The sequence below is a fragment of the Scyliorhinus torazame genome, chromosome 12 (assembly GCF_047496885.1).
Source record: "Scyliorhinus torazame isolate Kashiwa2021f chromosome 12, sScyTor2.1, whole genome shotgun sequence".
NCBI lineage: Eukaryota > Metazoa > Chordata > Chondrichthyes > Carcharhiniformes > Scyliorhinidae > Scyliorhinus > Scyliorhinus torazame.
Window position 1 is genome coordinate 6,135,844 of NC_092718.1, and position 14,256 is coordinate 6,150,099.

Consider the following 14,256-nt stretch of genomic DNA (forward strand, 5'->3'; position numbering starts at 1 on the left):
AGAGTAGTCTCCAGTACCTGGGTGGGAGAGGGGAAGGTATTGGATATTTACCAGGAGCTTTCGGAGGCGGAGGAAGCTCCGGTGGAGGAGCTTAAGGGCAAGTGGGAGGACGAGCTGGGAGGAGAGATAGAGGCGGGTCTATGGGCAGATGCCCTAAGCAGGGTTAATACTGCCTCATCATGCGCCAGGCTTAGCCTGATACAATTTAAGGTAGTCCACCGGGCACACATGACAGTGGCCAGGATGAGTAGGTTTTTCGGGGTAGAGGACAGGTGTGCGAGGTGCACGGGAAGCCCAGCAAATCATGTCCACATGTTTTGGGCATGCCCGAAGCTTAGAGGGTTTTGGCAGGGTTTCGCCAAGGCAATGTCCACGGTGCTAAAAACACGGGTGGTGCCGAGTCCGGAGGTAGCGATCTTTGGAGTGTCGGAAGAGCCGGGAGTTCAGGGGTTGAAAGAGGCCGACGTCCTGGCCTTTGCCTCCCTGGGAGCCCGGAGACGGATCTTGTTAATGTGGAGGGACTCGAAGCCCCCGAGTGTAGGGACCTGGGTCAGTGACATGGCTGGGTTTCTCAGTCTCGAGAAGATAAAGTTTGCCTTAAGCGGGTCAATGTTAGGGTTCACCCGGAGGGGGCTTCCGTTCGTCGACTTTCTCGGGGAAAATTAAAATGTCGGCAGATGCAGTATTCGGGGGGGGGGGGGGGGGATTGTTGTTGTATGGTTGAGGTGTGTGAAGATTGGGCTGGGGGGAAATGTTTATTTTCCATGTTGATGTCATTGTTTATGTTACTGTTATAAAAATTTTCAAATACCTCAATAAAATATTATTATTTTAAAAAAACAGTTACATATGGCCGGGAGGCAGGGTCCAGCTCCAACTGTAAGTAGGCATGACTCATATCTAATTTTGTGAACGAGAGTCTGTCTGCAAGCTTCCCGTAGAGATCTTCTATGCGAGACATTGGATATCGGTCGAGCCGGGAAGCCGTATTCACTGTATGTTTATAGTCGCCGCACAAGCGAACTGTGGCATCTGGCTTCATTACAGGTACAATTGACGCTGCCCAGTCAGCGAAACGAATGGGCCTGATAATACCCAAGGACTCCAAACGAGTGAGCTCCCCTTCTACTTTCTCGAGCAAGGCATAAGGCACCGGGCGCGCCCGGAAATAGCGCGGCGTGGCTCCTGGTTCGACTTGGATGCGGGCTATGGCCCCTTTTATTTTCCCCAAACCAGGCTGGAATACATCTGGGCACTGTCCTAGTACCTCTGTCAACCCTCCAGAACCTGTTTGGAGGATGTGCTGCCACTGCAGCCACAAATAGCGCAACCAGTCCCGACCCAACAGGCTGGGCCCATGGCCGCGCACCACGATAAGTGGGAAACGCCCCTCCTGGCGTCCATAAACAACAGGGGTCATTGTAGTTCCTGCAATGTCCAGTGGTTCCCCCGTGTAGGTGGCCAACCTGGCCTGTGAGTCGGTTAATGTAAGGGTCTGTATACCCTGCTTGATGTGGTCGAATGTCCTCTGGGCGATCACGGAGACTGCTGCGCCAGTGTCCAACTCCATTTCAAGAGGGTGACCATTGACCCGTACTGTCACCTTAATGGGGGCCACACGGGGAGCTGCCACACAATGCAGCTGCAGGCAGTCGTCCTCCGTCTCCACGTCCTCAGGAGTAGTCGCCGCAGGTTCATCCAAATGGAAGGTACGACAGTTTCTGTCGGAACGACGGCGCCTCTGGCACCCCCACGACCGGCGTCTGTGACGGGGTCAGCGCCTACAAGTCTGACACGGACATGGCTCCTCATCCATTGGTTCTGGAGAAGGCTCCCTTGGGGAGGAATGTCTGACGGCCACTGACGCCGATCCGGACGCCGCCCCGCCCAAGGTACCGCAGGGGTGGGGGGAGACGTTTTAGGACGGAAGGGGTTGCGCCCCAAGGCATGCACTTCCATTCCCTGTAGCTCCTGCACTCCTCGTTCTGCGCTCTCTCGGGACAATACTATTTGAATGGCCTGTTGAAAAGTCAATGTTGGCTCAGCTGACAACTTTCTCTGGGTGGCCGCATTGTTAATACCGCAAACCAAACGGTCGCGTAACATTTCTGACAAGGTCTCACCATAGTCACAGTATTCCGCAATCCTGCGTAGCTTGGATAGAAAATTGGCAAGGGATTCTCCAGGGGTCCTCTCAGCGGTATTAAACCGGTAACGCTGGACTATTGTGGACGGGGTTGGGTTAAAATGTTGCCCCACTAAGGTCACAAGTTCATCAAACGTCTTGGTGTCCGGCGCAGCTGGGTACGTAAGGCTCCTAATCACCCCAAACGTATGCGGGCCACAGGCGGTGAGCAAAATGACCACCTGGCACTCGTTTTCAGTGATGTTGTTTGCCCGGAAATAGTAACGCATCCGTTGTGCGTACTGGTTCCAGCTTTCCAGCGCAGCATCAAAAACATCCGTACAGAGGCATGGTGTAATAGAAAACAACTTCCAACCTGTGCAACAAAAATCCAGGGAGGTGGCTTCAGCAGTGAAGATAGCTATTCATTTTAACCCTCGTCGCCAGTTTTGTGAGGGCCTCGAAGAATCCAGCACGTGTTTTGTAGAATAGAAAGAAATAACATTTATTTACAATTACATATATATATACAGCAGCAACTCCCTTGCTGCTCACTCTCCTCTAGCCGGTTCCAAACTGGCCAGCTTTATTTATGCAGGGAATCTGCTAATGATTTCTCCGCCCCCCCCTCATTGGGGAAGTTCATACTCCCAAAGGATTGTGGGATTGCCATTAGTCCCCTGCCAGTGGTAAGCAGGCAGGTTAGAACACATTCATTTCCTACTTTAAAGGATTAATCACCATCAGCTGTTGGGGGGGAGTGGGTGCGGTTAGTATTGTTGTGAAAATATTATATAATAGGTTGCGTTAGTCCTGTTTTCCGTGTGCTTTTGTCGTCACAGTATACTGTGTAACATCGGCTATCTTATTGATGTTCTGTTTGTTAGAAATTAAAATGTCCAATACATTTAAGCAAAGAGTAGTGAGGCCGTGGAATGCCCTACCTGCTACAGTGGTGAACTCGCCAACATTGAGGGCATTTAAAAGTTTATTGGATAAACATATGGATGATAATGGCATAGTGTAGGTTGGATGGCTTTTGTTTCGGTGCAACATCGTGGGCCGAAGGGCCTGTACTGCGCTGTATTGTTCTATGTTCTATGTTCTATAAAGATATTGCACAGCTGGCTTTTCACTCCAGTTTTTCTGGCACTCTGCTCATAGAGAATCTGGGGGTGTGGTGGGGCAGAACCTGATAGAGTGGGCAAGGTCGGCTCTAGAGAGGTCAGAGCACCATCCTTACAGGGCACCCTAATCAGTGTTAGAAACAAACTCGCCCCCCACTCCTCCATGGACACGGAGGATCCCCCCCCCCCCCCCACAAGCAACAGGGAATCTCTCTCTCTGTCTCTCCCCCCAAAGCCCCTCACCACACAAACACCAGGACAACCCTCCCACCACGCAGGTATTGGGGCACTCAATCCCCCTTCCTCAGGCATAACCCCAAACATAATACAACACTAAAGAATCCCTCAAAATGTTTCCTCAAACATCCAAAAGGCTTCAAACCATCAAAACAGTAACACCCCAGGTCACAGTTAATATATATATGTTCTGTTTTATGGCAGAGATATATCAGCTTGGTTGACTTCAGCTCCAGCACCTTGCTTTCTTCCTGCAGCTCTCTGGAAACATACAGACACACCCAAGCTGCTTTTTCAAACTGGCTTTCTCCCTTCAAGCAACTCACAGCAAACCAGAACTTCTCAAGCTGCTGTCTCAAACTGGCTTTCTCCTTTTAAGCAGCTCACAGAAAAACAGCCAGGCACTTTTAAACTGCTCTCAGCAAAACAACCAGGCAGTTTTAAACTGCTCTCAGCAAAACAACCAGGCACTTTTCAAAACTGAAACTTCAAAATGGCTGAACTGCTCAGCTCCACCCACTCTCTGACATCACTGTTTTCTTAAAGCTACATTGCTTAAACATCCATGTCTTAAAGGTACTCTCACATGACACTGGGCATGAACCTGATCACGTCATCGGAGGGGAGTGGGGAAAATCGGGTTCCGAAATCTGGCCGTCGCAAATCCTGTTTTAGGCCTCACGAGATTTAGCAGCCAATCTGGGATTTGCATCTGTGGCCAGCAGGGTTGTTAATTCACGGTTAATATATCCAAACAGGACGACATATTATTATGTTAATACATATTACACATGTAGAGTAAATATTCAATATTCAGGATATTTGAATTATATTACCATCTTGTTTCACTCCCCAGTTAGGTGTTCAATAATTTATAAATGATTTCTATAATCTGCATTACCCCCTGCTTATTGCCTTTTGTGAGATTTTATTCAACAGTATAAACTTTAAACAATTTCATGGGTTGTTGTATATTTAGCTTCTGAAACTCTCGAACTTTTGGGAGAAACTTTCGCTGTGATCCTGCTTTTAGTTAACCAGCATCCGGCCCAGAAGCGACATGCACAAATTCTTTTTAGCTTTCTGATCCAACAATCAAATTGGTCCCCAGACCAATCATTTCTTACATTAAACCTTCAGTCAATCAAGAGACTCTCCTCGTTTTAAGTTGCATAGACAGAAATTCTACAGCAGAGAAAAGCTACATCAAATCTTCCTTCAGATGATTTATTTGATAATACACCGCAGCTTTTTAACTGTACTGGGAATTAACTGCATTAATCTATATTTCATTTATGTTTAATGACTTTGGATAAAAACTTCATGGAATTGGTTAAATCAAATATTTGGGATAAGTTGGGGCATCATAGAAACTTGCAATTAAAGCTGCTAACAAGATTAGCCCTGAATTCAGGTAAAATGCCTTGGGAACAAAATTAAGACTTTCAGAGAAAAATAATCAAAGGGCTGTTGCTACATGTGTTGCTGCCAATGCTTCATCTCATTATATTCAGAAGCATGAGTCAGTAATCGGGTTGTGTTACCAAAGCCCCAATTCTCCATCCCACACTTACTGCCTAAGGAGGTTCCACTGCCTGATACCTTTTTCAAAACTGTCTCTGAAGTAGAGAAAATGGATGGGGGTGTGGGCAACATCCAGACTGGGAAGGGGGGAATAGTTTTGAGGCTCCAGGGCACAGATACAAATACACAAGAACCTGGAAACTGCCAGACATGGGTTGCTTCAGGCTTGTTCTGCCTCACTCAGTTCTCGAGCCGTTTGCCCAGGTACCAGACAATAACAAAACAATAACACAAAAATAGCTAAATCGCTGGCTTTTAAAGCAGACCAAGGCAGGCCAGCAGCACGGTTCAATTCCCGTACCAGCCTCCCCAAACAGGCACCAGAACGTGGCAACTAGGGGCTTTTCACAGTAGCTTCATTTGAAGCCTACTTGTGACAAAAGCAATTTTCATTTAATTTCATGACTGCACTGCAAGCCATCCAGAGATCAAACAGGTGGATGATGCATTGTTCAGCAGTATTAACACTTTCATCTCATTTACTATTGAACAACTGCAGCATGGCAAGTCTACCAATTCCACCACACCACAGGAGTTGGCAGACTGCAGGAATTCATCAATGATACACATCCAGGTCTCTTGACACAATGAAATAGTCCACATAAAAACAGAGGGAGTTGAGTCCATCAGTGTGCAGCCGGTCTGTGCCAATGGCATCGGATTATTACATCTGCTTCCACGTCAGCAAATAAGGTACCTTTTGGTTAAATTATCTTAGTCTTGGCGGCAGCGGTTAGCACTGCTGCCTCATGGCGCCGAGGTCCCAGGTTTAATCCCGGTCCTGGGTCACTGTCCGTGTGGAGTTTGCACATTCCCCCTGTGTCTGCGTGGGTCTCACTCCACAACCCAAAAAGATGTGCAGGTTAGGTAGAGGCCACGCTAAATTGCCCCTAATTGGAATTTAAAAAAAAAAAATTGTCTTAGTCAGACTTATTTAAATTGAAAGCAGGTTACAGGATAACTCCTCGGAGACTAAAATCTTCAGACAAACCAAACAACTCTTCTGGTGGTCACAGTTAGAGGAAAGGTGCCGATACTGCAAGGCCCCTCAATGACTAGGGTTATTGTGGAACACACCCCCGGGATCTTTATGCCCTGATTCAAAAACCTTGACAGATTGGAGGTTTCTTACAGTGCAGCCAATAGGCAGAGCTTCCAGTATCATTCACTGTGTAGCATACAACACTGACACAGAGAGACCATTCCTCAATGATCAGGCTTGAGTTTAAAATCTTATCCTGCTTTTTCCCTCGTATTTTACTGTATACCAGTAGTATAAGGGTCTGGTTAATAGGATTAATGTGGGACTGAGTACAGAACTGCCCGCACAGAAATGTCAGAGAGCACATAACCTCACTCAGGGTCAATCAAGTGCTGGACAGAGCCCTGTGTACCAGCAAGCATGGAGACAGCTCCTAACTTGAACACTTTACTGCATATGTGTAAATAGTTCTAAAAGTCAATAAAGACTTACAGATAACTTACATACGATTATAGGGAATTCTTAAGACCTACCAAACTGTAACCAATGACGGCATAAATCATACCCCCAGAGTTTCTGCGCAGGAGGGGTGGCACGGTAGCACAGTGGTTAGCACTGTCGCTTCATAGCTCCAGGGTCCCAGGTTCGATTCCCAGCTTGGGTCACTGTCTGTGCGGAGTTTACACGTTCTCCCCGTGTCTGCGTGGTGGGGTTACTGGGCTGTGGGGATAGGGTGGAGGTGTGGGGTTGGGTAGGGTGCTCTTTCCAAGGGCCGGTGCAGACTCGATGGGCTGAATGACCTCCTTCTGCACTGTAAATTCTATGATTCTATGAAGTGCCAGAAAATCTGGGGCGAGATTCTCCGACCCCCTGCCGGGTTGGAGAATCGCCGGGGGCCGGCGTGAATCCCGACCCTGCCGGTTGCTGAAGTCTCCGGCACCGGATATTTGGCGGGGGCGGGAATCGCGCCGCGCCGGTTGGCGGGTCCCCCCCCGCGCGATTCTCCAGCCCGGATGGGCCGAAGTCCCGCCGCTAAAATGCCTCTCCCGCCGGCCCTAGATTCCGTGCGGCCAAATTGATTCTCCGCCCTGGCGCCAGCCACGATTTTGGCGTTGGGGTGCAGAGAATGCAGCCCATGGTGTTTTATCCCAGTACGAGGGACTGGCAGGGTGTGGGTTCATATTCAGACTTTCCCACACATTGGCCGTCTCAATCCTTAGCCCTGCTGTTTTCTGGAGGGGTTTCGAGATTTCTCTCCCAGGATCACTGACGTAACCGAAGATGATCCCAATACAGTGACTTAATGTTTCAAGCTGGTGTAAACGCCTCATCAGCTCCTATTGTACACATGTGACTCGGACGTATTCAAGACATTACCTTGATTGCAGAGGGAATCTGTGAATCCCGCCAAGCACTCACAGTGGCCTGTGACATGGTTACACGGTCCATTACTGTGCACACACTGGGGACAAGCTTGGTTACAATGATGACCATAAAATCCAGGCGAACAGACTGAAAGAAAGGCAAAATATCTCACACAGAGAAATACAGAATCAAAACCTTCCCAAATTCCTCTCCTCTTAAAATATTTGTCAGAAATGACCAATCACCATTTTTTTCTGCGTGGCCAAAAGGGAAGGGAGTTTGATGAACTGTGAAAGTTGGTTCCCAATCAGACAAGTATCGGATTTTCTGCTCAGTAACATGAATGGATAGATACCACAGGCAGTAGGGTTGCGATTCCCCGATACGCTTCCCTTCTGAGTGTCAAGTTTGCTCAGTGATATCACTCCCAATCGGAGCCAGAATCTCACTCCAGGGTCACGGAGAGCCAGTAGTAGAGGAATTGTTCGTGTCTACTGTGAAGGATGCAATAACAGGACACTGAGGAAATATCATCGGGATTAGATTAGATGAGTCAACGTGGATTTACGAAAGGGAAATGATGTTTGAAGTCAGGGGCGAGGCAGACGCCGGACTGTGTGAATGGAAAGAGGTAGATACGTTTTTGCCAGGGTCTGGCTTGAGTCACCATCAAGTGTTGCAGTTTTGTTCAAGTTTTGACAAATCCTCGTTTAGATTCCGGTCCAACGTGCCGAAGTCGGAGATAGGTGACGTCGGCATGTATGAACTTCGGGAGGTAGTGTCTGGAAGATCATTTGTGTACAAGTTGAACAGGATTGGGGAGCCAGTTTGGTACTAGAAGGGGGTGGGGCAGGGGTCAGAGTCCCCAGGGAAGCCAAATGGTGGGGTTCCCATTATGTGTGTTGGGGTGGGGTGGGGGGAGGTGGGAATGAAGCCAACGATGGTGGAAGGGGAACATCCTGGCTTTGAGTCAGAACCTGACACCTGGTCAATCTTTGGGAAAATTCCGGCCATTGACAGGGATTGAGAATTGGTTCGTAGACAAGAAACAGAGAGCAAGTGGCAGGCCGTGACTTGCGGGGGGGGGGGTTAGTTTTGCGCAGCCTCGCGGGCTTGGGTAGATCCCATGAGGCGTCATGGCTGCCAGGAAGCCCGGGGGAGGCCTTACCCAGCATCTACCAGCCATGCACCTGGTCCGGCACAACGTGGCTGGTAGATTGTGCCCGAGGCAGAGGTTTAACGGAGAGTGAGGTAGTGAGGCAGAGGTTTAAAGGAGGCGAGTGAGGTAGTGAGGCAGAGGTTTAAAGGAGGCGAGTGAGGTAGTGAGGCAGAGGTTTAAAGGAGGCGAGTGAGGCAGAGGTTTAAAGGAGGCGAGTGAGGTAGTGAGGCAGAGGTTTAACGGAGAGTGAGGTAGTGAGGCAGAGGTTTAACGGAGAGTGAGGTAGTGAGGCAGAGGTTTAACGGAGAGTGAGGTAGTGAGGCAGAGGTTTAAAGGAGGCGGGTGAGGTAGTGAGGCAGAGGTTTAACGGAGAGTGAGGTAGTGAGGCAGAGGTTTAAAGGAGAGTGAGGTAGTGAGGCAGAGGTTTAAAGGAGGAGAGTGAGGTAGTGAGGCAGAGGTTTAAAGGAGAGTGAGGTAGTGAGGCAGAGGTTTAAAGGAGGCGAGTGAGGCAGTGAGGCAGAGGTTTAAAGGAGGCGAGTGAGGCAGTGAGGCAGAGGTTTAACGGAGAGTGAGGTAGTGAGGCAGAGGTTTAACGGAGAGTGAGGTAGTGAGGCAGAGGTTTAACGGAGAGTGAGGTAGTGAGGCAGAGGTTTAACGGAGAGTGAGGTAGTGAGGCAGAGGTTTAACGGAGAGTGAGGTAGTGAGGCAGAGGTTTAACGGAGAGTGAGGTAGTGAGGCAGAGGTTTAACGGAGGCGAGTGAGGTAGTGAGGCAGAGGTTTAAAGGAGGCGAGTGAGGTAGTGAGGCAGAGGTTTAAAGGAGGCGGGTGAGGTAGTGAGGCAGAGGTTTAACGGAGAGTGAGGTAGTGAGGCAGAGGTTTAAAGGAGGCGGGTGAGGTAGTGAGGCAGAGGTTTAACGGAGAGTGAGGTAGTGAGGCAGAGGTTTAACGGAGAGTGAGGTAGTGAGGCAGAGGTTTAAAGGAGGCGAGTGAGGCAGTGAGGCAGAGGTTTAAAGGAGGCGAGTGAGGTAGTGAGGCAGAGGTTTAAAGGAGGCGAGTGAGGTAGTGAGGCAGAGGTTTAACGGAGAGTGAGGTAGTGAGGCAGAGGTTTAAAGGAGGAGGGTGAGGTAGTGAGGCAGAGGTTTAAAGGAGGCGAGTGAGGCAGTGAGGCAGAGGTTTAAAGGAGGCGGGTGAGGTAGTGAGGCAGAGGTTTAAAGGAGGCGAGTGAGGTAGTGAGGCAGAGGTTTAAAGGAGGCGAGTGAGGTAGTGAGGCAGAGGTTTAACGGAGAGTGAGGTAGTGAGGCAGAGGTTTAAAGGAGGCGAGTGAGGTAGTGAGGCAGAGGTTTAAAGGAGGCGAGTGAGGCAGTGAGGCAGAGGTTTAACGGAGAGTGAGGTAGTGAGGCAGAGGTTTAACGGAGAGTGAGGTAGTGAGGCAGAGGTTTAAAGGAGGCGAGTGAGGTAGTGAGGCAGAGGTTTAAAGGAGGCGAGTGAGGCAGTGAGGCAGAGGTTTAAAGGAGGCGAGTGAGGTAGTGAGGCAGAGGTTTAACGGAGAGTGAGGTAGTGAGGCAGAGGTTTAACGGAGAGTGAGGTAGTGAGGCAGAGGTTTAAAGGAGGCGGGTGAGGTAGTGAGGCAGAGGTTTAACGGAGAGTGAGGTAGTGAGGCAGAGGTTTAACGGAGAGTGAGGTAGTGAGGCAGAGGTTTAACGGAGGCGAGTGAGGTAGTGAGGCAGAGGTTTAAAGGAGGCGGGTGAGGTAGTGAGGCAGAGGTTTAACGGAGGCGAGTGAGGCAGTGAGGCAGAGGTTTAAAGGAGGCGGGTGAGGTAGTGAGGCAGAGGTTTAAAGGAGGCGAGTGAGGTAGTGAGGCAGAGGTTTAAAGGAGAGTGAGGTAGTGAGGCAGAGGTTTAACGGAGAGTGAGGTAGTGAGGCAGAGGTTTAACGGAGAGTGAGGTAGTGAGGCAGATGTTTAACGGAGGCGAGTGAGGTAGTGAGGCAGAGGTTTAAAGGAGGCGGGTGAGGTAGTGAGGCAGAGGTTTAAAGGAGAGTGAGGTAGTGAGGCAGAGGTTTAACGGAGAGTGAGGTAGTGAGGCAGAGGTTTAACGGAGAGTGAGGTAGTGAGGCAGAGGTTTAAAGGAGGCGAGTGAGGTAGTGAGGCAGAGGTTTAACGGAGAGTGAGGTAGTGAGGCAGAGGTTTAACGGAGAGTGAGGTAGTGAGGCAGATGTTTAACGGAGGCGAGTGAGGTAGTGAGGCAGAGGTTTAAAGGAGGCGGGTGAGGTAGTGAGGCAGAGGTTTAAAGGAGGCGAGTGAGGTAGTGAGGCAGAGGTTTAACGGAGAGTGAGGTAGTGAGGCAGAGGTTTAACGGAGAGTGAGGTAGTGAGGCAGATGTTTAACGGAGGCGAGTGAGGTAGTGAGGCAGAGGTTTAAAGGAGGCGGGTGAGGTAGTGAGGCAGAGGTTTAAAGGAGGCGAGTGAGGTAGTGAGGCAGAGGTTTAACGGAGAGTGAGGTAGTGAGGCAGAGGTTTAACGGAGAGTGAGGTAGTGAGGCAGACGTTTAAAGGAGGCGAGTGAGGTAGTGAGGCAGAGGTTTAAAGGAGGCGAGTGAGGTAGTGAGGCAGAGGTTTAACGGAGAGTGAGGTAGTGAGGCAGAGGTTTAACGGAGAGTGAGGTAGTGAGGCAGATGTTTAACGGAGGCGAGTGAGGTAGTGAGGCAGAGGTTTAAAGGAGGCGGGTGAGGTAGTGAGGCAGAGGTTTAAAGGAGAGTGAGGTAGTGAGGCAGAGGTTTAACGGAGAGTGAGGTAGTGAGGCAGAGGTTTAACGGAGGCGAGTGAGGTAGTGAGGCAGACGTTTAAAGGAGGCGAGTGAGGTAGTGAGGCAGAGGTTTAAAGGAGGCGAGTGAGGTAGTGAGGCAGAGGTTTAACGGAGAGTGAGGTAGTGAGGCAGAGGTTTAACGGAGGCGAGTGAGGTAGTGAGACAGACGTTTGGAGAAGATATTTCAGAGTCTGGGCAGATCTAACAATTGTGGAGCGATGAAAGTTCTGGCCAGAGGGTTGGGCTAGCATCCGGGAATGACTTCTTCCCTATTGCCAAGGGTAATACATGGAGACCAACAGGGTGAAGAATGAGAGAAGATTACTCAAAAACCCACGGGAATCCCACCGGGTTAGGCTTCGCACTTACTCCTCTGGCACATGGCTCCTCGGAATCCAGGTGCACACTCACAGGTCCCATCCTCAGATGAACAGGAGCCCCCATTTTCACAGTTACAGGAAATGGAGCAGTTTGGACCCCAGCTCCCCTGCAGACACCCATTGTCACAGCGAATGCCTGGGGGAGAAAACAGGAAGGACATAAGAAGCAGATTGAAACAAATAACCAAGACGGAGAATGCAGCCTTGAAATCCCGGGATACGGACAGGGTAGATCATCCCATTCCCATTGAGGAATGGTGGAGAAATAGAAATATATGGCAATTAATTAAATATATTTGGGATTTAAAAAATTAGTATCAATACTAGGATTATGGAAGTACTGGATTACAGTAAATATCCAGCTGGTTCACTAATATTCTTTAGGAGATGAAAGCTTCTATCCTCACTCTATGTGTGACTCCAGACCCACAGAACTGATTGATTCTTGCTAATGGAATGACATGTCAAACCAAATAGTTGCCTCTCAAGGACAATTAGGAATAGGAATTAAACATAGCTGCCAACAAAGCTTACATTCCATTAATTCCAACAAAGCAAAACAAGGCAATAGTTCCTTCTGCTGTCTATGACCCTCTGGGGATATATCAATTCTGGGAATATTAATGACAACAGGGATAATTTTTTACCAGTTAATAGTTGTTGCGCAAGATTAAAAAGTGCAGCAAAACATACCATGGATAAATCTTCATTGCAATGAAATCCTATAACTTATTAAGATTTAACTTGAAAAATGGAGTGAGCTCCTGCCGGCTTCGGGAGGGCCTGCTGACCACTCACCTGAGTATTGCATCAGCTCCAGTCTTGGTTGGTCAAGGAGCAGGCAACCACTCCATTTCTCACATCAAGTAGTTAGAAATTGGCAACGACTGATTTGCCGAACAAAGAGTTTAGCAACATGTGCACATGTGAGGACCCTTCCTGCTGCTTCCCTTATTTCCTCTTTCTTTATTTTTGCTGTTATCATTTTGATCCATGGATGCTTAATGGACATGTGTCTTTATGTCGAGCAGAGGAAGCGAGGAACTCAAAAGAGTCGGACAACACAATTCAGACTTTTTGATGCCCGAGAGAGCGGAAGGATTTGGTTCGATTGGCAGACGGGTGGCCAATGAATTGGCCAAAAGGCCCTATTCTGCCCGGTAACAGGCGGGGATTGGATTCTACCCAACTGGGATGCCTTTTAAGAGAACCAAGGAAAGCACGGTTGGAACCTGGATGCTCAGAGAAGAAGTTGCTCTGTCTCTCTCTCTCGTGTTCTCTCCAGAAAGGTTGCTGTATTTCTGAAACTGCAAGAGACCTGAATGAATCTACAGTGAAAATCATTACAGGCTGAAAACAGAAACCTCAAAATGAAAGCCTCGATTGAAGGAAGGTGTGCTGGAAGATAACCATCGGAAACAAAGGGAGAGATTTAACGACCTGATGGCACAACAAAGACAATGAATCTCACGAGAGGCCTCCCGTGGAATTCTCGACACCCTCACTGGACAAGATCCAGATGTACATATATTAGCTGGGCCAAAGAGCAGGAAGCCATAGACAGAGTAAATGAGGGAATCTCTGGTCCTCACCATATGGTGATGCACCTTGTGCTGGGAGCTCTGTGGCTTTCCAAAAGAGCCTCCTCCTATAATATATTTTAAAATGATTTCCTCCCTCCTTTTTTTATCCATCCTGAAATCTGCCCATGTCACACGGCTTGAGAGCGTGGGGAGAGGCTCACTTTCAGTCAGACAGCTTCCGGAGGCGTTCTGGATCACACCCACAAGGGGCTTGTTTAGCACAGGGCTATATCGCTGGCTTTTAAAGCAGACCAAGGCAGGCCAGCAGCACGGTTCAATTCCCGTACCTGCCTCCCCGAACAGGCGCCGGAATGTGGAGACTAGGGGCTTTTCACAGTAACTTCATTTGAAGCCTTCTTGTGACAATAAGCGATTTTCATTTCATTTCATTCTTATTTCCTCCCTGTGATGAAATACCTGACTTGTAATTCTTATGCTAGCACATCACAGGATCGGAACTCAAATCTGAGGAACCCCGCGCGGTATTCACCGTTGCCCGACGCCGATATCATAATCGGCGATTGGGCCGGGAATCGCTTCCGACACACAAATGGGGGCCGCCGCCGGTTTGCCGCCGGTTTTCCATCCTCCGTCCCTCCGAAATGGCGTCATCCTGTTGCGCAGCACACGCCATTGGAACGGCCCCTCCCCCGATGCTCCGCCCCGGTGTGCTGAGTTCCCGACTGCGGTTGACGTGTGGTCTCAGCGGTCGGGAGCCCGGAGTGTTGGCTGCGGGCTGTGTCCAGCGCCTCCACAGTCGGCTGGGAGCCGTGCTGCTGGCCGTGGAGGGGGCTTCGGGGAGGGCTGGGGGGACTGGTGGGGGGTGGTCAGCGGGGCAGTATTTGGCAGGTCGGATCCGTGCACGGCCGGGGCCACATTTTATGCACGACCGCTGCAGGTCGTCGCCGTACA

At 49.5% G+C, this 14,256-nt stretch overlaps 1 protein-coding gene and 1 long non-coding RNA gene across 14 annotated transcripts in view; one reads left to right on the forward strand and one right to left on the reverse strand.

Moving 5' to 3' along the window:
* The window catches only part of megf11 (multiple EGF-like-domains 11), a 664,461-nt gene that overhangs the window by 135,459 nt on the left and 514,746 nt on the right, over positions 1-14,256 (reverse strand). For 11 of the 13 annotated variants that reach the window (XR_011933847.1, XR_011933846.1, XM_072470334.1 and 8 more), the window contains 2 exons: positions 11,751-11,897; positions 7,433-7,567 (listed from right to left, as the gene is read on the reverse strand). Coding sequence is in view for 11 of the 13 variants with exons in the window: in XM_072470334.1 (XP_072326435.1) it covers positions 7,433-7,567; positions 11,751-11,897 (282 nt within the window). In the remaining 2 variants the exon portion in view is untranslated. The remainder of the gene's footprint in view (positions 1-7,432; positions 7,568-11,750; positions 11,898-14,256) is intronic. The other 2 variants (XM_072470335.1, XM_072470330.1) reach the window with 1 other exon arrangement.
* Positions 1-14,256, forward strand: part of LOC140387362 (uncharacterized) — a 133,943-nt gene that overhangs the window by 72,931 nt on the left and 46,756 nt on the right. The gene's annotated exons all lie outside the window — the stretch shown is intronic.